Source organism: Callithrix jacchus, chromosome 11 (genome assembly GCF_049354715.1).
Source record: "Callithrix jacchus isolate 240 chromosome 11, calJac240_pri, whole genome shotgun sequence".
Classification (NCBI taxonomy): domain Eukaryota; kingdom Metazoa; phylum Chordata; class Mammalia; order Primates; family Cebidae; genus Callithrix; species Callithrix jacchus.
In genome coordinates, this window is record NC_133512.1 from 125,812,401 (window position 1) to 125,838,135 (window position 25,735).

The 25,735-nt window shown below is 39.0% G+C and overlaps 1 protein-coding gene across 8 annotated transcripts in view; it reads right to left on the reverse strand.

The window, feature by feature from the left end:
* CPED1 (cadherin like and PC-esterase domain containing 1) overlaps positions 1–25,735 on the reverse strand; it is a 316,126-nt gene that overhangs the window by 3,629 nt on the left and 286,762 nt on the right. For 7 of the 8 annotated variants that reach the window (XR_013524307.1, XR_013524306.1, XM_002752075.7 and 4 more), the window contains 2 exons: positions 25,307–25,394; positions 20,990–21,136 (listed from right to left, as the gene is read on the reverse strand). Coding sequence is in view for 6 of the 8 variants with exons in the window: in XM_002752075.7 (XP_002752121.4) it covers positions 20,990–21,136; positions 25,307–25,394 (235 nt within the window). In the remaining 2 variants the exon portion in view is untranslated. Of the gene's footprint in view, positions 1–18,815; positions 18,903–20,989; positions 21,137–25,306; positions 25,395–25,735 lie in introns of all 8 variants that reach the window. The other variant, XM_054237765.2, reaches the window with a different exon arrangement.

Sequence of the window (25,735 nt, forward strand, 5' to 3'; positions counted from 1 at the left end):
TGTGCAGCTCCCAGTGAGATCAACGCAGAAGGAAAGTGATTTCTGCATTTCCAACTGAGGCACCCAGTTCATCACTGGGACCAGCTGAGGTACCCAGTTCATCTCATTGGGACCCACTAGACATGGGGTACAGCCCATGGAAGGCAAGCAGAAGTGGGGGGCAGCATTGCATCACCTGGGAAGCACACGGAATCAGGAAACTCCCTCCCCTAGCCTAGGGAAGCCATGAGGGACTGTGCCATGAGGGTTGGTGCTACCCTGCCCAGATACTACGCTTTTTCCTTGGTCTTTACAAACCACAGACCAGAAGATTCCTTTGGGTGCCTACCACCAGGGCCCTGGGTTTCAAGCACAAAACTGGGTGACCATTTGGGCAGACACTGAACTAGCTGCAAGAGTTTATTTTTGTACCTTAATGGCAGCTGGAATGCCAGTGAGAAAGAACCATTCACTCCCCTGAAAGGGGGGCAGAAGCCAGGGAGCTAAGTGGTCTTGCTCAGCAGATCCTACACCCATGGAGTCCAATAAGCTAAGATCCACTGGTTTGAAAGTCTGAAGCTGACCTGGCATGCTCCAGCTTGGTGGGGAGAGGGGCATCCACCATTACTGAGGTTTGAGTAGGCAGTTTTCCCCTCACAGTATAAACAAAGCCACCTGGAAGTTCAAACTGGGTGGAGCTCACCACAGCTTGGCAAATCCACTGTACCCAGACCGCCTCTCCAGATTCCTTTTCTCTGGGTAAGGCATCTTTGAAAGAAAGGCAGTAGCCCCAGTCAGGGGCTTTTGGATAAAATTCCCATCTCCCTGGGACAGAGAACTGAGGGGAAGAGGTGGCTGTGGGTGCAGCTTCAGCAGACTTAAACGTTTCTGCCTGCTGGCTCTGAAGAGAGCAGTGGATCTCCCAGCACAGTGCTCAAGCTCTGCTAAGGGACAGACTGCCTCCTCAAGTGAGTCCCTGACTCCCATGGCTCCTGACTGGGAGACATCTCCCAGCAAGGGTCGATAGACACCTCCCACAGCAGAACTCCAGCTAGATTTGGGTGGGTACCCCTCTGGGACATATCTTCCAGAGGAGGGAGTGGGCAGCAATCTTTGCTGTTCTGCAGCCTCTGCTGGTGATGCCCAGGCAAACAGGGTCTGGAGTGGATCTCCAGCAAACTCCACGAGACCTGTAGTAGAGGCTCCTGACTGTTAGAAGGAAAACTAACAAAGAGAAAGCAATAGCATCAACATCAACAAAAGGGAAGCCCATGTAAAAACCCCATCCAAATGTCACCAACATCAAAAACAAGTTAGATAAATTCACAACCATGAGGAAAAAAGCAGTAAAAGACTGAAAACTCCAAAAACCAGAATGTCTTTTCTCCTTGAAAGGGTCACAATTCTGTGCCAGCAAGGGAAAAAAACTGAATGGAGAATAAGTTTGATGAATTGACAGACGTAGGCATCAGAAGGTGGGTAATGAAAAACTCCTTTGAGCTAAAGGAGAATGTTGTAACCCAATGCAAGGAAGCTAAGAAACTTGATAAAAGTTATAAGAACTGCTAACTAGAATAACCAGTTTCGAGAAGAACATAAATGACCTGATGGAGCTGAAAAACACAGCAAAAGAAACTTGTGAAGCATATGCAAGTATTAATAGCTGAATTGATCAAATGGAAGATAGGATATCAGAGATTGAAGATCAACTTAATGAAATAATGAAGACAAGATTAAAAAAAAAAGAATGAAAAGGAATGAAAAAGACTCCAAGAAATATGGGACTATGTGAAACGACCAAACCTATGTCTGACTGGTATAACTGAAAGTGATGGGAAGAATGGAACCAAGTTGGAAAAAACAATTTAGGATATAATCCAGGAGAACTTTCCCAACCTAGCAAGACAGGCCAACATTCAAATCAGGAAATATGAAAATACCACTTGACCCAGCAATCCCATTACTAGGTATATACCCAAAGGATTATAAATCATTCCACTATAAAGACACATATGTTTATTGCAGCATTGTTCAAAGTAGCAAAGACTTGGAACCAACCCAAATGCCCGTCAATGATAAACTGGATAAAGAAAATGGGGCATATATACACCATGAAATGCTATGCAGCCATAAAAAAGAATGAGTTCATGTCCTTTTCAGGGATATGGATGAAGCTGGAAATCATCATTCTCAGCAAACTAACACAAGAACAGAAAACCAAACACTGCAAGTTCTTACTCATAGGTGGGAGTTGAACAATGAGAACACATGAACACAGGGAGGGGAACATCACACACTGGGGCCTGTTGGGGGGTGGGGGTCCAGGGGAGGGATAGCATTAGGAGAAATACCTAATGTAGATGATGGGTTGATGGATGCAGCAAACCACCTTGACATGTGAACCTGTACATTCTGCACATTGTATCCGAGAACTTAAAGTTTATATTTAAAAAGCATTAGCCAGGTGTAGTGGTGCATGCCTGTAATCCCAGCTACTTGGGAGGCTCAGGCAAGAGAATCACCTGAACCTGGGAGGCAGAGGTTGTAGTGAGTTAAGATTGCATCACTGCGCTCCAGCCTGGGCAAGAGAGTGAGACTCTATCTCCAAAAAAAAAAAAAATTGTAGGTAATGAATGAGTGATGACAACTTTGTATGTAAATATGTTAAATGTCAAATAAATACACAATTCAAAATGAACTACGGTATATTAAAGCTGAGCATAAAATCTTTAAAAAACAAAGCAGTCTAGAGAAATCAGCAGGTTGTATTGAGGAATCCCTGTGGACTATAATTTTGAGCTCAGTTTGCAGTTAACTACTGATTAATATTCTAGGTCCTGGGGTTGAAATTTTCGACTGTGTACAGCTCTTTCCACTCTTATTTGGCTATAGGGTAACTCTAAATACGAAAGGAAGGAGAGGTGCACCAATGCTTTCCTGAAAGTTTTGTCCATTTTGGAGGAGGTTTGTACTCACAGCAAGATTAGTGAACAGTCTTCAGGAAGTTTATTTAAGGAAATATTTAAGCATAAATATAACATTCGACCTTGAAATAATATTATTCCAGTGTTCTGAAGCCAAAATAAGGTTAATTTTGTTTACACAATTTTATCTAGAATTCTGGCTTTTGCAAGTGTCTGATGGTCTGCATACTAATTATATGCAAAATAAAAAAGGGTCCATCTCAGTGAAAAAGGTTATAGTTCTTAAAACGTTATTTTAATATTTGTGTGATTTTAGGATTGATTTTAAGTTGCACTACGAACAGTGGATAATGCTGGTGTAGATGATTACAACAATCTTAAATGTGATCCATAAGTGGGATACACAAAAACACAGATCTTCAGTGTATCTGCTGAAGCATATGGCTTCCATTTGGGAGTAGTGTCAGTATTTTGACAGATCTCAATGGGAAGGTTGATAATCTATTTCTATATTTTAGAGATCCTTAAATTGATGTCTGAGAAAGGAAATCAGGATGATGGGGTCTCCTGTAGCTTCTGAGGACTAGGCTAATCCTTCTATAGGGCCAATGCTTCCATATGTTCTTCAGGATGGAACCCTTCATGACCAGGCCAGTGATTGGCCTGACAACACTTAATTCACTTGGTTTCCCTTGAAAACTATTTTGTAGAAAAATGCAAAGATGATGTTTCCTAATCTCTTTGTTAAGTCATTATCATCCTGATACTGAGTTCTAGCTGTATATAGAGAATTAGTTCAATTTTGATTTGTCAAAATGTAGAAGTAAAAATTCCTTCCAAAACGCTATTGTGAATTTTATCCAGGAGCATTAAAAACATCTGATAGTATTATACACTATGTCATTAGCCTACACAATTTATTTCATGAATGCAAAACGTTTCAATATTATGAAATATTTCATTATAGGAAATTACCAAACAATTATATGTAACTGTATGATTGTTTATCCTGAAAATCCAAGGAACATACTGAAAATTAATTAGATATTATAAAGTTAACATTTGAAAATTTTATAGCTTTTCTGTAGTCTATCAATAATTAGTAAGAAATATATTAGAGGGCTGGGCGCGGTGGCTCAAGCCTGTAATCCAAGCACTTTGGGAAGCCAAGGCGGGTGGATTACGAGGTCAAGAGATCGAGACTATCCTGGTCAACATGGTGAAACCCCGTCTCTACTAAAAATACAAAAAATTAGATGGGCATGGTGGCGCGTGCCTGTAATCCCAGCTACTCAGGAGACTGAGGCAGGAGAATTGCCTGAACCCAGGAGGCAGAGGTTGCAGTGAGCCGAGATCGCGCCATTGCACTCCAGCCTGGGTAACAAGAGTGAAACTCCGTCTCAAAAGAAAAAAAGAAAACGAAAAAGAAATATATTAGAAAAAAGATCTCATTACAATACTGAAACAACTTCACTAAATTCAACAGTGATATATATGATGCAGGTGAAAAAAATCTATAAATAGTTTAATGTATCATTAAAAGGCACATGAACAAATGCAGACACGTGATGTCAAATCTTCCCAAGTTAATTAAAGTGCTATTCCAGTTGTAATTACAGAAGAATTTGGGGAAAACATGACAAAGAAATTCTAAAATACATCTTAAAGAATAAATGTAGGAAAATAGTTACGACCATTTGGAAAGAAAAAAAAAAGTGATTAGAGGAGACTTTCAATACCAGGTATTCATTAGTTACTATGAATAGAGTTTACAATCATGATTCATCATGATTTAAGTCTACCATCAGCTGACTGAAGGTGCACTAGTGGTCACAAACTCGGTGCTTCCTCTCTGGTTCCTGGTAAACAAAGTATCTTAGAGAGTCACCAACATCACTGAAGATTTCCTTGTCTTCCTTGCCAAAATTAAATTGTTGCTTCTCCAGGAGGACACCACAACTGTCGTGTGTGTGTGTGTCTGTGTGTGTGTGTGTATGAGTGTGTGTGTGTCTGTGTGTGTGTATGTGTGTGTGTCTGTGTGTGTATGAGTGTGTGTGTGTCTGTGTGTATGAGTGTGTGTCTGTGTGTGTATGAGTGTGTGTGTGTCTGTGTGTGTGTGTCTGTGTGTGTGTATGAGTGTGTGTGTCTGTGTGTGTGTATGAGTGTGTGTGTGTCTGTGTGTGTGTGTGTATGAGTGTGTGTGTGGGTGGGTGGGGTGCAGGAGAAGCTTGGGTCTATAAAAGGGTGGCATTTGTGGTGCTACTCGTTCTACCATGGTTTATGATCTTTAAATCCCAGGTCATATGGTTAGACTTTGTGTCCCTGCCCAAATCTTGAATTGTAATTCCTACAATCCCCACGTGTCAAGGGAGAGACCAGGTGGAGGTAATTTGAATCGTGGAAGTTGTTTCCTCCATGCTGTTTTCATGATAGTGAGTTCTCATGGGATTTAATTATTTTATAAGGGCTCTTCCTCCTTCATTTGGCACTTCTCCTTCCTGCCACCTTGTGAGGAAGCTGCCTGCTTCCCCCTTTGCCTTCTGTTTCCTGAGGCCTCCTCAGCCATGCTGAACTATGAGTCAATTAAACCTCTTTCCTTTGTAAGTTGTGCAGTCTCAGGAAGTCCTTTATAGCAGTATGAAAATGGACTAATACACTAAGTCTATTGGGTTTTCTCTGAACACCTAGTGCTACTTCAAGGACACCACTTTTCCATCTGCGGTCTTTAATCCTGCTCTTTGTGGATGCATGTCATCCACTGATAACTTTCTCTGACATTTCTCCACTGCTGCTATCCACCAACTTTTTGAGCACAGCTATAATCCTGTTATCATCCTAGATATTAACTGGATTTATAAAAATCAAATTTGATCAGCCACTCCTCTTAGAACGCTTCAAAATCTCCCACGGGTAGGAGAAAACATGCCAGTGGAAAAGTAGTGTGTCTTCTAGGAGGATCCCAGGTTTGGACTGAGGGATTCAGTAATACACAGGCCGGTGTAATGTACTGACAGGCAGGCATTCCTGCCATGCTTGTTTAGTTAAGAGGCTGAGAAACCCCTGGGGAAAGAACCCAGAGGCTGTGTCTTCTACTTAATTTCAGATGCAACTTGGCATGTCTCACCTCTACAAAGGTGAGCGACATGATTTGTCCATATCCCCACCCAAATTCTCATCTTGAATTGTAGTTCCTGTAATCCCCACATGTCATGAGACTGACTGTGGGGGGAAACTGAATCATGGGGACAGTCACCTCCATGCTGTTATAATGATAGTGAGTGAGTTCTCCGAAGATCTAATGGTTTTATGAGGAACATTTCCCCACTTTGCCCTGCACTACTCCTTGCTGCCACCATGTGAAGAACGACGTGTTTGCTAGGGAGCATGATTTTCCACCATGCTTTCCACAATGATTGTAAGTTTCCTGAGGCTTCCCCAGCCATGCTGAACTGTGAATCAATTACACTTCTTTCCTTTACAAATCACCCAGTCTCGGGTATGTTCTTACAGTAGTGTGAGAACAGACTAATACAGTAAATTGGTACCTGGTAGTGGGGCACTGCTGTTAAGATACCCAAAATGTGAAAGTGACCTTGGAACTGGATAACAGGTAGAAGTTGGAATAGTTTGGAAGGCTCAGAAGAATATAGAAAAATGTTTGGAACTTCCTAGAGACTTGTTGAATGGCTTTGACCAAAATGCTGATAGTGACATGGACAATAAACTCCAGGCTGAGCTGGTCTCAGAGAGAAATATGGAACTTGTTGGGAACTGAAGCAAAGATGACTCTTGTTATCCTTTAGCAAAGAGACTGGTGGCATTTTACCCCTGCCCTAGAGATCTGTGGAACTTTGAACTTGAGACAGATGATATAGGGTATAATGTAAAAGAAATTTCAAAGCAGCAAGTGTTCAAGAGGAAGAAGAGTTATTTTGGGGGAGAAATTTAAGCCAGCTGCAGAAATTTGCATAAGTAATTAGGAGCAAAAGGTTAGTCACAAAGACAATGGGGAAAATGTCTCCAGGGCATGTCAGAGACCTTCATGGCAGCTGCTCCCATCACATGTCTGGAGTCCTAGGAGGGAAAAATAATTTAGTGGGCTGGGCCCAAAGCCCCATGCTCTTTGCCGCCTCAGGACATGGTGCTCTGTGTTCCAGCTGCTTCAACTCCAGCCATGGCTCAAAGAGGCAAAGATATAGCTCAGGCCCTTACTTCAGAGAGTGCAAAGCCCCAAGCTTTGGTGGCTTCCACATGGCATTGGGCCTGTGGGTATGCAGAAGACAATAATTGAGGTTGGGAACCTCCACCTAGATTTCAGAGGATGTATGGAAATGCCTGGATGTCTAGGCAGAAGTTTGCTGCATGGGCAGAACCTTCATGGAGAACCTTTGCTAAGACAGTGCAGAAAGGAAATGTGGGGTTAGAGCCCCCACACAGAGTCCCCACTGGTGTACTACTGAATGGAGCTGTGAGAAGAGGGCCACTGTCCTCCAGACCCCAGAATGGTAGATCCACCAACAGTTTGCACTGTGTGGCTGGAAAAGCCACACTCAACGCCAGCCTGTGAAAGCAGCTGGGAGGGGGGTGTATCCTGCAAAGCCACAGGGGAACTGCCCAAGGCTATGGGAGACCACCTCTTGCATCAGCATGACTTGGATGTGAGACCTGGAGTCAAAGGAGGTTATTTCGGAACTCTAAGGTTTAATAATTGTCCTGCTGGATTCTGGACTTGAGTGGGGCTGGTAGCCCCTTTGTTTTGGCCAACTTCTCCCATTTGGACTGTGTGTATTTACCCAACGTCTGTACCCCCATTGTATCTAGGAAGTAATTAACTTGCATTTGATTTTTCAGGCTCATAGGTGGAAGGGACTTGCCTTGTCTCAGATGAAACTTTAGACTTGGACTTCTGGGTTAATGCTGAAATTAGCTAAGATTTTGGAGGACTGTTGGAAAGGCATGATTATGTTTTGAAATGTGAGGACATGAGATTTTGAGAGGGGCTGGGGTGGAATAATATGGTTTGCCTGTGTCTCCACCCAAGTCTCATCTTGAGTTTTAGTTCCCATAATCCCCACATGTTATGATAGGAACCTGGTGGGAGGTATTAATAATTGAATCATGGGGGCAGTTATCTCCATGATATTCTCATGATAGTGAGTGAGTTCTCACAAGATCTGACAGTTTTATAAGGGGCTTTCCCCTCACTTAACTCTGTACTTCTTTTTGCTGCCCCATGTAAAGAAGGACATGTTTGCTTCCCCTTTTGCCGTGATTCTAAGTTTCCTGAGTCCTCCTCAGTGATGCTGAACTACACATTGATTAAACCTCTTTCCTTTACAAATTACCCAATCTTGAGTATGTGCTTATAGCAGTGTGAGAATAGACTAATACAGTGAGATTACCTGATTTCTATGATTATGAGCAACTATAAGTAAATGCTGTAAAAAGTGTTTCACTAAACAGTGTAACTCATTGGAGCCCAGGCTTTGGAAATCCTCCAACTGAGAATATACAAAGGGACATAGTGAAGCTCTGCACAGAGACTTGTGCAGATTTGAGACCCACTCTGGGAGTGGACTTATCCCAGAGTCCCTGTTGGGGAGGACCTGTAACACTTACACAGAGTTAAAGTTCCAACATGAGCAGATGAGAAACAGAGTCCAGGTAAATGGGGTCACATATACTCAATTTAAAGTGTCTGTGTGTCTCTCTTCCCCACTCTCAGTGGCTAGAAATCTAAACAGGAGCTGGAATGCATTGCATACTCAATACATTTTAGTTAAACTGCAAATATATTTTATCTTATATTATTGTTTTCTTGTCTAGATTAAGGCTGCAAATTCCTTTGTGGATAGCTTTCTAGAACTTGATGGAAAAATATAAATTAAAAGCTAAGTAAGAATTCAATACTGAGATAGAAGAATAGGAAAATTCACATTACCGATTAAAACGAGGTTTAAACTACTATTTCCTGAAATGTTTATGGTGAAATAAGTAGTTCTACATAAAGCCCAATCTTAGAAAAATCCAGTGACCATAAATGTGGTCCTAATACTTTTAATTGCATGAGATTAAAATCAAGGATGTAAGTTTAAAACTGAACTACATACCAAAGGGCTGAGTGTCTAATGTAGAAGAAAGGAGTTTTTGTTTTTATTGTATATACTTATTTTTAATTGTTATAGTGAACAAGAATTCATAGAATTCTTTGTAATGAAAAAGCAGAAGAGAAACAAAATGAATCTGTATCTTGTAAAATTAAAATTTAATGATTTGTTTTTTCCATATATTATCCATCTTTCAATTTTCAGAGTTCTCTGCGTCAGGAAACACATGGAGTAATTCAGATATGGTCCCTATCTTCAAGGGGACTATATAAAGACACATGTCTAAGATACTTGAAGTAAGAACAAAGACATTGTCTGAGACTAGCTCCCCAAGGTCAGGCACCATGTTGTTTCCATGTTATGAATAGTTCTTTAGTACATTCAAAAGCCTTAGCGCTAATTTATGGTGGGCATGATTATCTCTTCACACAGTTATTATTCCTTTGAACGTATGTGTAAAATTCAGTGTCCAGCATTGCTGTCAAACTGCTGTTTCTGAGTCCCTGAGTTTCAAAATATTACGTTATTTTACTTGCTCTTATAAGCTCTAAAGTGGAGAAAAAGGGGTCAGCTACAGTTTTAAGGCTTGGACATGTTATGCCAGTGAAAGATGTTTGATACCTGTACAATAAGGAGCAAACTCCTCCATTCCTTTGATCTCATGTGTGGAAATGTGCCCATTTGGGTCCTTTCCAAAGTCAGAGAGCCATTTGGGGTTCTTAAAATCCAACTAAAGTGTCAACTGGAATGTGACTTTGAAAGAGAGCTGCTTTGCAATGCACATGTTAGGTTACCTTTGGGGCACAGTAATTATATTAAACAACAAAAATGAGACATTAGAAAACATCAGTGAAAGACTTAGGCCTTGACACTGAGACAAAAGGCCTCAGATGTTTGCATACAGTGATTACCTTAATCAGAAACAAATTCTAACAGTTTGGCACATCCAAATGCTTCTCTAAATTTGGGTGCAGATGACTTGACACTGACAAAGAGACATGTGTCTCTAAGGGGAAAGGAGCGACTAGGTATGGTTAATAATACATACACGTATGATTTGGCAAATGTTTGTATTATGTTAAATATGAGTGTTAAAGGACAATGTTTATTTTGTCACTCTAATCTGAAGTAATTCCTCTTTACTTTTGTGTCTGTGTGTGTGCGTGTGTGTGTGTGTGTGTGAATATGCTGTGTTGAAGTACAACTGATCTCCATGAAGTGTGATAACCTATTAGATCAGCATTGTTCTATAGTCTTATAATAAAAATTATTTTTCTCACAGCAATGTTCACATTTGATTAAGTTACATGTAAGACTTTTAAGTAAAGATTACGGTGTTTCAAAGACAAATATTTTTAATACATTGACTATAGAAATTTAGGAAAACAATTTTGGAGCTAAAATAGAGTGTTATAAGAAGATCGTAAAGGTTATACAGATGATCACACTTTTCTGTGACTCATTGTAGCAAGAATTGAAATTCTGTGCTTTGGAGTATAGAGGTAACTTTTACTTTTTTATAGATTCCTTATACCACAAGTGATCTCCCAGTTTAAATTATAGATCTTTCCACATCTCAACACCATTAAAAATGTGGGTACAGTGACATTTTTGAAGGCATAGATATGGCCACAATTCAACTTGACTGGATTCAGTCTATGGGAATTACAAGACTTCCCAAACAAACAAACAATTGTGCTAATTACGAAACAAAACGTTGCAACTTTTACTATTAAATGTAAGTAACTTCAACAATTGACTTTACATAAACAGTCACCAGAACAAGTGTATTGCCATGTCAATTAACTGCTGCATCTAAAAATAACTCTGAATTTCCAAAAAGCCAGTACAAAAGGGAAGGCTTGGTGAACTGGAAAGGTGTCAGGCAGATTACAAGCAAATACCTTTCTTAAAATTGATCTTGACCTGAATAACCCCCAAAGAACTTCTGATGTGGTTCCAGATCCACAGAATAAAAGAGAAAACAATTTTTGTAGCGCAAGTGTTGCAAAATTGCCTTATACTAGATTAGAGGATATTCTGATTACAAATATGTTTCATGATACTGGATGGGGTCTGAAGAGGAGGCAAGGAATTGTCTTTCTGAGGCTGGAAAACTTGATATTGGCTAGGCAAATGCGCTAGTCTTAAGATAAATGTATACTGTGGAAGTACTTTTTGTTGGATGTAGTCATTCTGCAGATGGAACTCAATCCAAGATCCAGTCACCAAATTATGACCAGCTGAAAAAGTAGCCTAAGAATTCATGAAAGTGGAATAAAAATAACGTGGCAAACAATAGCTAGAAGTCAGTCCTTATAACTCATAATTTCTCTTCAGGACATCATGGAATTTTGACAGAAAATAGGGAATTCTTTCATTTCATTGCTTAGCCCCCAAATATTTAATTATGGCCATATGAAATAAACTATATTTTGATTGAAGGGAATCCAACTTCTGAATCCGTCAAAGATGCTGGGGATTAGGGGGCAAGACTAAAATTTTCTTTAGGAATGAGTTTTTTGTTTTGTGTTGTTTTGGTGTTTCCAGATTTGCAGTCAGCATATTGTCTGTCTCCCACCCTTCCTCTAATCCCCAGCCCTGCTTACTCTGACAGCTGAGCCTTTGTAACTCCTGCCCTTGGACAAAGCTGAACATTGGCTCTAGGAACAAATTCTGCACTGAGGTGTGAGACTGATTGTAAGGAGGTCCAGACCAGAAGTTTACTAATTTAATATTAAACTGTTGGTTCTATCTTACAGTCCCATGCAGTTCCCTAGATACTAAATTCCCCTGTCTTAAACTCAGTTTCCCAAGTGACTATGTTGCTGAATTTACATACTATTGGAATGACCTTTATTAGTCCGGTTATAAGCTAATTCTTTTCTTGCTCTATTTAGATGTGCATCTTGGGTCTTAGAATCTACTGGACCTTAATACATAGGTATTTGTTTCTATCTAACTCTATTGAACTTAAATATTTTATTTAAGATTAAGGCACTAAATCTTATACAATTTGTGTGGGGCTTAACATTTCCAACTACTGACTTCACTGTAGGAATTTGCTCAACACTACTGTGGCCTTTATAAAGAAAATCTTCCAGTGGGTCATTCAGTTTCTTGTCAGAAGAGCTCTCTAGCCTCCGATCTGAAGCATCCTATGTATGACTATGGAATGCTAGGAGGTCCAGGGAAAAGTTCAGGGCTCCTCCCTTCACAGGCCAAGTTTACCTTCATCTTTCTGTTTTCAGCCTCTAGATTAATTTATTCTTTACTATATTTGTGTTTCTGAGTCCAGACTTTCTGCAGTTCCATTTTGAAAGATATTGTATGTGATGATGTAGATTCCTGACTGTATGGGCTGGGGTGAGGAACTCAGGGGTCTACCAGGTTTGCACAAACAATGGTTTAGCCATTGTTTTCTGACCCGTGTCTCGGCCTTATCTCTTTCAACACTTGGTTCCTTTAGATTGTGGACCATCAAGAGGATCTGAGAAGCAAGTATGCCTCACCCTCAGCTGGTATTTCTCTTCGCTAGGCACTTTCAGTTGTACCTTATGTTGCCTACTAAGTCACACTTCATAGAATGAATTCAAATGAATTCAGATTTCTTGTCTGTTATGAGTTATTTCTTATTTTGTCTTTTCTTTGTTGCAGAGGGTTGGGGGTAACTGAGTAGCTTTATATCTTTAAAGTATTTTTCTTGGGGTTTCAAGTGGAAGAGAATATAAATGCTTGTGGTCAATCTGCCTCATTTAGTCTGTACTTCATGCATGATTTTTTAGACCTTATCCTTATGCCAATTTTCTCAAAGTGTGTTTAGTGGGGTGTTAATAGTTATAATAAAAAAAAGGAAAAGTCATTCTGTGGTCAGAAGTGCTGGAGAAAAACTGGGTCAAACTAAGCTAACCAGCTTCTTTAGTGTAAGAGCTTCTGGGTTTATTTACAATACTAATTTTTTATCTGAGAGCCCATAAGGTAGAGGTATATTCAGTATTTCTCAAACCACAAAACCTGTTTTCACCAAATTAGAACATTAAACCTTAATGTAGGAAATGCTAATCAAAATAGTTCAAACTCTGACTTAGCTTGGTTCTTAAAGGCCAGTAATAAACTCCCTGACATTAGGGTTGACTGCAAAGAACGAGAAGGAGTTTATGGGTCAACATCTCTTTCTGATCCGCACCGACATTCTAGGTTTCAGTGCTGCAAAGGCTGGGAAGTATAGCTGCCTTATGGACTCATAATAGTAGTTCAACTTAAGTTACTTTCACTGTTTGTTGATCCTCCATTTAACTATCCTTCTTAAGAGAGAGACTCTGATAAAATTGGTGTTATCGCCATTCAATATAGAGTGCTCCCTTTGGAAAAGGATTTTGGACCAAGTCATCCCAGAAAAGGCCGGGCTCCCTCATGACCAATGAATTCATTCTCTCTGGGCACTGATCTCTAATCTAATCAACTAGTAGCAGAGGCTAGAATGCACTTACCGATGATTGAATGAGCACTAATCATCTTACACAGAAAGGACTGTTGGAAACTACATTTCTGAAAAAGGAGTGTAGGGATCTGTAACTCCTCTTCAGCACAAGGCCATTAAAAGATTTTAAATACCAATACCAAATCTGAAGTAAAGGTACATTCTCCTAGTGGGGGGTAAGAAGGATGAATTCAATAGTTGACATTAGAGGCTCTGAGATAAAAAAAAATATTACAAAAGCTGAGGGCAAAGAAATAATAAAAACAAAAACAAAACAAAATGCTACTCTGAAATTAATAATAGGGAAGGAGAGTCCCTTCTCCCCACCTTGTTCATTTGCCACCCCACACACTGTTCACCTGAATCCTCAACCTGATCCTCAGGGGCCTTTCTCCAACTGTGCTTCTCTGTCTTGTGTTTTTTTCTACCTCTTGGTATTTATTTTTCCCCTCTGTTTAAAAGCATACCAAAGTCTTTCCTCCTTTAAATCCATTATCTTTCCCCCTTTCTTATTTTTATGTGTTGAAAGCTGTTATCAGCTCCTTTTCTTACTTCTAAAACTTCTTCAATCTATTCTCGTCTAATTCTTGCCCCCACATTTTACCAAAAACACTCTTAAGATGATCAGAAAGGACCCTACCCCTCACCCTCATGCCAAAAACAGTATTTTGGAATCCTCCCTTAATAGATCTATTACATTTGGCAACATTGATCCTGTCTCCATCTCTCCGTTTTACAAATAGTTATTCTGTGGCTTTATCACCTTTTACTAGAGTTTTCCTGCTGTGAGTTTATGCTTAAGTTCAAATGCTTATTTCTTTAGATTTTTGCTTAAATATTGGTGTTTCTAGGAGTTTCTTCCTCATCCACTCTACTCACTTTCTCTGGATGATATATTTTCATGGTTTTAACTACTGTCTATTTTCTGATGACTCCCAGTGCTCTCTCCCATCCCTATCTATCCCTCCAGTGTCATATTTGTATATCAAACTGCCCATTGGAGATCTCCACCTGAATGTCCCACAGGCAGCTCAAACACATCATGTTCAAAACTGAACTCAACATCTTTTCCTAAGACAATGTCTTTTCAGTTATTCTCTGTCTCAACTTCCAATTTAGTTCTCTAATCCATCACTCAGGTTAGGAGTCATCTTTGATTCTTCCCACTCCTGCATGCCATAAATAAGATCTACAGGTACCATTTCTAAAACTAGGCTTGGTTTTGTCCACTTCTGTCTTAAACTTTCTGTCTCTGTCCTGGTTTGGGTGGACCTTTACCCTCTCTCACCTGACTTCTGGAAAAAAATTCTCCTAACTTCTCTTTCTAACTTGATGATCCTCAAATCTTCCTTCCTCACCGTTATTAGTCTTAACTGTTTGAAACAAAACCATGACCATCTCACTCCTCTCTTGAAAAGCTGTCATGGGTCTCCATCACCTACAGGATCATCCAGCTCTTACCATGATCTTGCCCTCACCTACTTTTTTCAAATACCCTTTTGTGATTGATATTCAACTATCTACAGGATTCCCTGTGATTCTGAGAATATCATGTTATTTCAGAGCTACTACTTTGATTCACACTTTCCTAGGGGGTTGCATTGGCCTTCCTTCCACCATTATCCTATTATCTTGATTAAGTCCTGTTCATCCTTCAACAATTAACTTGGATGGTTATTCAAGGAGAGTCACTTAATCCTCAGATTGAGTACCCCTTCTTGGTTTTATCACAATATTCTATTCATATATCTGATGGGCTATCGAATGTATTGTTTCATAATATGGGTTTTTAGACCTGACCCTCATTGCAATGTCCTGAGTAGGTCTTACTTAGTTTTATATTACTGCTGTTTAGTTCAAGTACTGGACTCACAAAATAAATGTTGAATGATTCAGTAAAAGAATAAACAAAGTCAAGGCAGTTGGAATGGAGTGTAGGAGAAAGGCGTGGAAAAGATATAGCATGTATACAGGATTTGGTAACTGGCTGGCTAGGGGTCATGAAGGGGCTGAAGAAAGATAAACAACAGTAAAAGATGGCTCCAGTTTATAAGTGGCAGTGTGATAGAGTAAATTAGGGAACACCAAAGGGGAAGAAAGTTTAAAGGAAATATTAATTCTCCGTTTGGGAACATGTTGATTTTGAGATGCTTATGGAAGTCCTATAAAATGCTCTTCTAACTCACTTACAGCAGTAGTACAATGCTTACACAGTGTAGATACTTAAAAATATCTATTGAATTAAATTTCCATACTAAGTCATTAAAAATAGCCATGCTGAAAGTTAAATTCTGGGTTCTTCAATATCAGCTAAATATGCTAACCATGTTTGGATCTTTTGTTTTTGTATTTTTCCCTAAAAGTCATTATTTCAGTTTATTTACCAGATGAATTTAAAGGTTTTTTTTTAATTTTTAAATTGTGTTTAGATAGTAAACTTGTAAAGTTTAAAGGAGAAAGTAAAACACTTCATTTCTAGGTCAAATAATCTTTTGTTTATTTAATTAAGATTAAATTAATTGTGGGAAACCATCTCTGACAAAGAACTGAAACTCCCTTCTTTTCTTCTTTCCATGGTACCAGAATCAAAGGAAAATGCTGATATTAGTGGTAGTTTGATGCCAGATGTTTTTTGTTGACTGAGTCAAAAGCTGTAGCTACATTTGCCAGAAAAGGAAGATATTATATGAGGTCTGGATAACCTATTAGACTAATGAATAATAACATAATTGGTTGTGGATTTGTTCCTTCTACAGCCAGGTTTGTGTCAATAACATTACCATCTCCTTTCCAGGTTTTAGCTTGTTCACAGTAGGTGTTTGCCACATAACCGAAGGCACCATCCAAAACCTCTCTTGGGCAAGAGCTACCTGGATCCTGTTTGTTGTCCTATGTAAACACTGAGAAAACATAATCCATTTCTACTCATAAAAAGAAACACCTGCTTTTCTAATCAGCAGGAACATGTTAGTCAAAATTGATGCACACCAGTTGGGAAATTGTTTATAGTTTCTTAGTGGCAACATATTCTCTTTTGCTGCCTTGACAGATGAAAGAAACACCTAAAGACCTTTAATCTCACCTATGGCAGTGAGAGCTCACTGAAGCAAGTTTGTTATGTCTATGATAGAATTCTAACCACAAACCAAAGAAAAAAACATCAATATCTTACTGTAATGAGTATACCAATCCTTCTCAGCTATCCTTGAATCTATTGTGGAAATAGTTTAGTTGAACATTAGAAGATGAAAGGCCCCCAAGCCAGAATTTTTATGGTTCTAACACAAATTTTTCAACTCTTGTTATTACTTTATGGGAAGACTTATTTGCCAGGCTCTTAAAATGAGCACAAAGGGGGAAAAAAGGTTATCAACAGAATTTTTCCCCTTAAACTTTTTAGACATGAGACCAGTAATCAACCTTTTTCCAGCTTGCTGCATTCATTATCAATCACCCTTTAAAAAGACTTTCAGATTTTTCTGGATTGTTTTTAATAAGCTAATATTGCTATTACATTACTGTTAAGATGTTAGGTGATGATTTAGAAACATTATAAAATGTTAGTGTCAGCTCTAGAGACTTCCTGAGGTACAAGTGGTACAAATTGTTCAAGAGTTACACAGTAATTATGCCTAAGTGATGAATGAATTTAGAGACTTTATGATGAAGGGAATCAGTTGAGAAAGAGGATCATATCAGCTGTATGTTGTGACTGGAAAGGCAAATGCTCCCAGAAGCTTATTTTAGCTTAAACATGAAAACTTCAAAATAGACCAGGCGCAGTGGCTCACATCTGTAATCCCAGCACTTTGCCAGGCCAAGGCGAGTGGATCACCTGAGGTCAGGAGTTTGAGATCAGCCTGGCCAACATGGTGAAACTCCATCTCTACTAAAAAAATACAAAAATTAGCTGGGCGTGGTGGCACACGCCTGTAATCCCAGCTGCTCAGGAGGCTGAGGCAGGAGAATCACTTGAACGTGGAAGGGTAGAGGTTTCAGTGAGCCAAGATCATGCCATTGCACTCCAGCCCAGGTGACAGAGCAAAACTTCGTCTAAAAAAAACCACAAAACAAAACAAAACAAAAAACACCACAAAATAGATAACACTACCCTGAAATCAATTGAGATAATTTGGGGGAGACCTATATGGCTTGCTATCAAGACAGCCTACATCAGAAATAGAGTTAAGAAGAAGAAAGTTGTGATAATTACACTTCCAAAACTATAAAGTCAAACAAGCAAAATAATTTTACCTGGCATGCTTGAATCATTGTTATTATGCAAGTTAAGGATAGTTTTAGTCAGTAATAATTATAAGCCAATATTCTAGTGCTGATGGTTCAGAGTCGTGTTTTTTGAAAACCGTGGTTATTAATGTGAACTGGTTGCTGCTGTGGTAGCAGATACACATAATGTAACCATGTGGAAAGGGCACCTTCTGTTTTTAATTGGGGCCATGTTGAAATCATTCGAGGACGTTTTCCTCTTTAGACTTTCAGGGCACAAAAGCTTAAAAAAAAAGTGGATACCTTTCCACAAAAATATGAATTGAAGATACATTATGTAAAAATAAATAAATAAACAAAAATCCTTTCTAAAAGAGGAACAAAACCAATCTGTATGCCGTCTTTCAAAAGCCCTGTTTTCTATGAGTTTGGCAACCACTGGCTTGCTTTTGCAGCCAGCTGTGATCCTGGGCTGGCTCAGCTGCCAGATCTTTGCTTCTTTCTGTTCCAGGCTACTGCCCTTGCATTTCTAAGTCTTGACATTTTGCAAATAGGATAAGTACTCTAAAGGTTGTATATGTTTTTGTGGAAGACATTAGTAGATACGCAGCATCCTACAGCTTAAAATCTGTTCTGTAACAGCACGATTCAGCTTCAAGCTGCTAGGTCAAAATTTAAAATGTCATGTTCTGTACTGTGGCTGCAGGCTTTCACTTCTCTGAAATGCAGTTCCATTTGGTCATATTAAAGGATAATGTAAATCCACCTATAAATCATACAGAGCAACTACTGCAGTGCCAGTAACTTTTTTAGTATTTTAACACTCTTGGGACCAAGATGGATTCTTTTTTTTTTTTTTTTTTTTTTTTTTTGAGATGGAGTCTTGATCTGTCGCCCAGGCTGGAGTGCAGTGGTGCAATCTCGGCTCATTCCAACCTCTGCTTCCAGTTTTCAAGTGATTGTCCTGCCTCTGTCTCGCCAGTAGCTGGGATTATAGGCACCCACTGCCACACTCAGCTAATTTTTGTATTTTTAGTAGAGACAGGGTTTCACCATGCTGGCAGGCTGTTCTCGAACTCCTGACCTCAAGTGATCCACCTACCTCGGACTCCCAAAGTGCTGGGATTACAGGTGTGAGCCACCGCGCCTGGCCCACCAAGATGGATTCTGATAATCAGCTAAGGGCTGAAAAACAGAATCAGAAGAAACTTTAGTTGTCACCTCACTAGTCAATACACTAATAAATGCATCCTCGTTTACAAAAGAAGGCCAGCAAGAAAGAGTGAATCAATATCTGATAGAAAGATAAAATCAGGCACTTTTCATCTCCGTTTCAGCTGAATTCCTGAAACCTACAGCAAAATAACAGTAGCCAAAAATTTCATATTACAAGTAATTTCTAGACAATCTATGCAAGACTTGCAAAAGTATGGAAAAATCCAGTTTCCCATATCCTTCTCTCACCAAAAGAGTTGTGGGACAAAGAGGAAGAAAGAGATGGAATTTCTGTGTGACCTTTCCAATGTTTTGTGGTCCTCTTCCCCACTGGGGTGTTGTTTCATTTTTGCCATAAGCCAAGTGAGAGGAGCCTTCAAGAGAGCCAAACACATGTCTCTTGGGGTTTGGGAAGCATTAGAACTGGTATGATACACTGTGGCTACAGATCAACTTGAAGGTGGCAGAAAACGTGAGAAAGCTTCATTGGGAAATAACTGTATTTCCAGCAACAACAGAGCAAGGATCCATTAATATTTCTGTAGATAAAAATGTATATATTTCTTTGGTTCAAAGTATAGTAAGCCTAATGCCATTTTGAGTATTTTTCAAAAGGATGCATGGAGGGGCAACGTGATCCTCAACAGAGCGATGGACAGTTGGATACCAAGGAGCCAATAAAGGAATTTAGCTGGGGGAGAGGTATTACTGCCATCAAGGAAGTTGTAGCCAGAAAGTTCTGCTGGTGGGGAGGAGGCTCTTCAAGACAATTCACTAAAGTATTCATCAAAGAAAGAAGTAGCATGTGAGACTCAGAGAGCACATCACTGGGTTATGCTTGTACTCTTCAAAAAAGACTCTTCTGGTCCTTAGCATCCCATCTCTAATCTGACCAATGCAGAAAAATGTAGAAGCATAGAGAAGGAAGTTGTGGAAATGGCAAAGAAGTCTCCTGACTCCGGTGGCTCATGCCTGTAATCCCAGCACATTGGGAGGCCGAGGCAGGTGGATCACGAGGTCAAGAGATCGAGACCATCCTGGTCAACATGGTGAAACCCCGTCTCTACTAAAAATACAGTAACTCAGCTGGGCACAGTGGTGCATGCCTGTAATCCCAGCTACTCAGGAGGCTGAGGCAGGAGAATTGCCTGAACCCAGGAGGTGGAGGTTGCGGTGAGCCGAGATCGCGCCATTGCACTCCAGCCTGGGTAACAAGAGTGAAACTCTGTCTCAAAAAAAAAAAAAAAAAAAAAAAAGAAGTCTCCTGGCTCCTCTCCCCTGATTTGGGCTTTTGAGACTGAGGGAAACCTAAGCTGAGGAGGGAAATGACTTATGTAGTTATGACCCAGAATGGGACAATTTTAGTATTGAAGTGATACTCCTATGCCCAAAGGTGACTGGAGACCTTTTGTTATCTGAAAGTGGTGTTAAACTTATGGGTCCTACCCAAGACTTTTATTCAAGGGTAGGGGAGGAAGTAATCCACAGAGGGTTCAAAAGGACAGGAGGAAAAAGAATAAAATTGTTTTAGGCTATTATCACCTTATCAGCTTAGCCTATTTATAGGTTAAAAATAAAATTATTTTCACCCTCGGGGAGGGAAAAAACTACTCAAAAAACAGGTCCTCCTGCTATGCACTGGACAAGCCAATGAAAGAAGGTCATTCATTAGTTTAGCACACCAAGTAAACTTGTTTTGTAAGCTGCTGCTAATGAAAACCTTTGCCACCTTTTTTTTTTTTTTTTTTCTGATGGGAAGGCTTGAAGTCTATTAGAGAAATTAAGTACTCTCCAGTTTTTCATATTCCTGCCTGCATTGACCAATGGTCCTAGTTTTGAAGTGTCTAAACAAACATACATTTTTTAACATGTCATTCGGTAGAGCTAAAGCTGTGGTTACCACATGCCTTGGCTGAGTGATGATGAACAGATCATTTAATCTTCACCTGACATTGTTTTTTGTTTCATGCAAAATAAGACTGACAATACAATTAAAGACACAACAAAAAATTTTTAAAAATCAAAAGCTATAAAACTCAGAGAGCCAGCATAAATACCTCATGGAAATGACATCCACATTTCCCCTGTAGAAACTCTTTGTATCGTCCCATTGTTATGGTGAACGTGTCAACTACTTCATAGCCATATTTTTTTGCAGTATCCAGAATAATCAGATTTTCTTTCCATAAGTTCTGTACTTCACTCTGATTGGAAAGCAGAATTTTTATTAACAGAGGATTGTTCTATGATTCAATATCTTAGTTGGAAATTATACCTTAGTTGGAAATTATGTAACTATCTGTTTGACTGGGATTGGTCATAGTGTAAGACAAGAAATTTCACATACATTACTTAAATAAAGATGTGTTCTAATTTTTTTTACTCAAAACATACATGTAATCATTTATGTATGTATAAAACAGCAATATCTATAGTGGCACACAGTTTTGAACTTCTTCAGTAAAAAGTGGTTAAATTTATTGCCCACAAAGACTCATCAAAATATCTAACATTCTCAATTTAAAAATCAACATTACTGCCTAAAGCAATCTACAAATTTAATGCTATTCCTATCAAATTACAAATATCATTGTTCACAGAATTAAAAAAAAAACTATTCTAAAATTTATATGGAACCAAAAAAGACCTCTAATAACCAAAGCAATCCTACACAAAAAGAATAAGGCCAACACATCACATTATGTGACTTCAAACTATGCTATAAGGCTACAGTAACCAAACAGCAAGGTTTTCGTATAAAACCAGAGACAGACCAATGAAGGAGAATAAAGAACCCAGAAAAAAAGCTGTGCCTATAACCAACTTATTTTAACAAAGTCAACAAAAATAAGGAATGGGAAAAGGACCTTTTACTCAATAAATAGTGCTATTTATTGGATAGCACTATTTATAACTGGCTATCCATATGCAAAAAAAAACGAAACTGGATTCCTACCAATTACCCAATATAAAAATTAACTCAAGTTAGATTAAATACTTAAATGTAAGACCTCAAACTATTAAAAATCCTAGGAGAAAATTAGGAAATCTTCTTCTTGACATTGGCCTTGGCCAAGAATTTATGACCAAGACCCCAGTAGCAACTGTAACAAAACAAAAAATCAACAAGTGGCACCTAATTAAACTAAAGAGCTCTACATAGCAAAAGCAACTATCAACACAGCAAACAGGCAATCTACAGAATGGGAGAAACTATTTGCAAACTATGCATCTGACCAAGTTCTAAAATCAAGAATCCTAAGGAATTTAAACCAGCAAACAGAAAACAAGAAACCCATTAAAAACTGGCAGACCCTTCTCAAAAGAAGACATACGATTTGGATATTTGTCCCCTCCAAATCTCATGTTGAAATATGAGCCCCAGGGTTGGAGGTGAGGCTTAGTAGGAAGTGTTTGGGACATCGGGGTGAATCTTTCATGAATGGCTCAGTGTCCTCCTCATGGTAATGAGTTCATGTGTGATCTGGTTGTTTAAAAGAGGCTGGCACCTCCCCTGCTCTCTCCTGCTCCCTGTCTCATTCTGTGTCTCTAGTTATGTGACACACTTGTTCCCCCTTAGCCTTCTATTGTGATTATAAGCGTCCTGAGGCCAGAACAGATGCTGGTGCCATGCTTCTTGTATAATCTGCAGAACAGTGAGCCAAAATATCCCTTTTCTTTATAATTTACCCAGTCAATGGTATTTCTTTATAGCAATCCAAAGTAGACTAATAGAAAATACAAGCAGCCAACATACATAAAAAAATGTTCAATGTTACTCATCATCAGAGAAATGAAAATATAAACCACAATGCAAATATAAAAGGTCTCCCAGTCAGAATGGCTTTTACTGAAAAGTGAAAAATTAACAGATGTTTGTGAAGCTGTGTAAAACAGGAATGCTTATATACTGTTGGTGGAAATGTAAATTAATTAAACTACTGTGGAAAGGAGTTTGAAGGTTTCTCAAATAACTAAAAATAGAACTATCATTTGACCTGGCAATCCCCATACTCAATATGTATCCAAAATAAAATAAATCATTCTACCAAAAAGACGTGCATTTGTATGCTCATTACAGCATAATTCACAATAGAAAAGACATAAAACCAACCTAGGTTCTCATCAAAAGTGTACTGGATAAAGAAAATGTGGTACATATTTACCATAGAATACTATGCAGCCATAAAAAGAACAAAACTATGTCTTTTGAAGAAACATGATGCACCTGGAACCTTCCCTAAGCTAAATAATGCAGGAACAGAAAACCAAATACTGCATCTCCTTACTTAAGAGGGGGAGCTAAACACTGAGTACATTTGAAGATAGAATCAATGGACACAGGTCTATAAGAAGCGGGAGGAAGGGAGAGGACAAAAAGTTGTAGAGCTACCTATTAGATACTATGCTTGCTACACTCACTTGTATACCAGGTATTTTTTGAGGATGTACTACGTGCTGACAATTGTATTTGGCATTTGAGCTGTCAGTGTGAGCCATGCAGCCTCCCCTAACCCCCAGCTCCCTTATTGCTCTCACAATTACCGTCCAGCAGAGGAGACAGAGAGTCAAGGAGTATACATGCTGAGTGACATGAGTAAGAACATAAGACACTGTTAGAGGAGCTCATGGCAGGAGCAGCCAACCCAGTCTAGTGCATCAAGAGGTTTTCTCTGAGGAACTAGCATATAAGCTAACATTTGAAGAGTAACTGAAAGTTACCCAGATGAGGGGGCGGTGGAGGAGTTGACTCCAAGTAGAAGGAGCAGGTACTTCTTTTAAAGGTCTGGAGGTGACTGACAGCATGGTGTGATTGAGAAGCTGAAACATGCTCAGCCTGACTGAGATCAGTGGTGTTGTGAGTGTGAGTGTGTGTTTGTGCATATCCATTTGTGTGCATATGCACTGGTAGCAAGGCATAAGTCTATAGAGAAAGGCGGAAGCCAGCACTGAATCGTTATATGAGCACATGAAGAAAAATTTGAATTTGTTTTCTGCCTTCACTTGCAATTATCCTCTTTTCCTTTTTCCTATTCTTTGCCTCTCCCCTTCTTTCCTCCTTCTGTCTTGACTCAGTTTAAAAAGATTGATGAGCAACATCAAAGTTCAGGCGGCAGTCATAATGTTTAACACAATATGTGGCACATAGTAAGTGCTGAAGAAATGTTTGCTGAGAGGAATCGATTCTGAATTGTAACCTAAGTATGAGCAGAGGCCACAAGTACGCCAGTTACTGTGAGGAGCTGTCATCAAAGAGGCACAGTGGAGCTACTGGAGTCCTCCAGAAGAAATTGCAAACTTGACCTGTAACCTTCAAATAACATTACAGGTATTCAACCCATAGAAGACTTTATCAAAGGTCCCCTCACCTGATCCCCAATAGTCTTAAACCCTTCAGCTATCCCAGATGTTAATTGCCTCATCTCATTTTGAATGACCTTAACCCCTGCTGTCCCCAAGATGCTGAATTTAGAGGCTGTACCTTGGCCACTTTCTACCAGTTCTCCTATCTTTGTATCACAGAAGATCTGCCATCCAGGCAGGTATGTTTTTGAGAAAAGAGCAGGGGGTCTTGTGTTCTGTGCTGGGGAAAGGTAATAGCACTCAACGGAGACACAAAAATATAAATCTCAACCTCCTTCCACGTTAAATGAACAGCTTCCTGTCTCCCCAATTCCCAGTGCTCACCAGCATCATTACTTTGCAATTGCCCAGTAAGTCTGGCTGCTCCGGAGCTCTCTTCGCTTTCGCAAGAGCAGCTGGTTCTGATCCCTGCAGATCCTATCTTTCTTTTCTTTTCTGAGACTTCTAACCAGTGCTGAAGCTAATTTACTATCTTCTATAAGAACTGGTCAGAGACTCCTACTCCTTTCACTGATGAATATCCAATTACAGGAAAAACCAACGATACTACTTCAAAGACAATTTTTAAAATAAAGCAATCAGTTTGAAATCATCTTCAAAAAGACCACTCTTTCCCGAAAGACTCATCGATAGTGACAATTTTGTTTGTGGTTTCAGCATGAACCTCACAAAAGGAAATCCTTTTAATATAGCCTTTAAAGGTGTATGCAAAATTGGAGGGGTAAGGGATACTTAAAGCACAATCTTTGTCATATACCCCTCAGCTTTTTATTTTTGCGTAGTTCAACACACTGTTTTCTCTTTTATGAAGTCAATGCATTATTTACAACGTATTTGTGGGTTATATGAAAATAATTATAATTTATTTCCAATCATAACCATTAAGTATATTCTCTTCTTTTATTTTCATGAAGGTTACTTAATATTTTATAGTGCCTTATGCATCTTTTTCCATCAGGGATCCTTATAGGAATCATGAAATTCACCTAGCCCAGAGGAAATGTGCTTACCTGTGTCAAGAAATGTACTCCATCCACTGGCAGATGAAATCCAATTCCCAAAGTTTTGATGATCACTAGGATATTGAGTAAATTTTCCCTGAATGAGATAATTATAATTCTAGTCAGTAATTTAATTACATTTCTAGATGTTTGTTATTTGTACAAATACAGTAGAAATTTTCAGAATGTGATAATTGGCATGTAAGACTAAATATTCATTTACATATTTGATGTATATTAGTTTTTTTTTTAAAGATAGAGTTTTGGGTGTCAGTAGACACATTTTGAACTGTACTGAATGTAAATCTGGATAATTAACAGCCATGTTGCAACTGTACAAAAGACTATTTTATTTTAGTATTTTAAATGACTTTAAGTTTAATGCTAAATTATAAGTTGTTCTTTAAATAAAATCTGAATAAAACTCAGTCACATTAA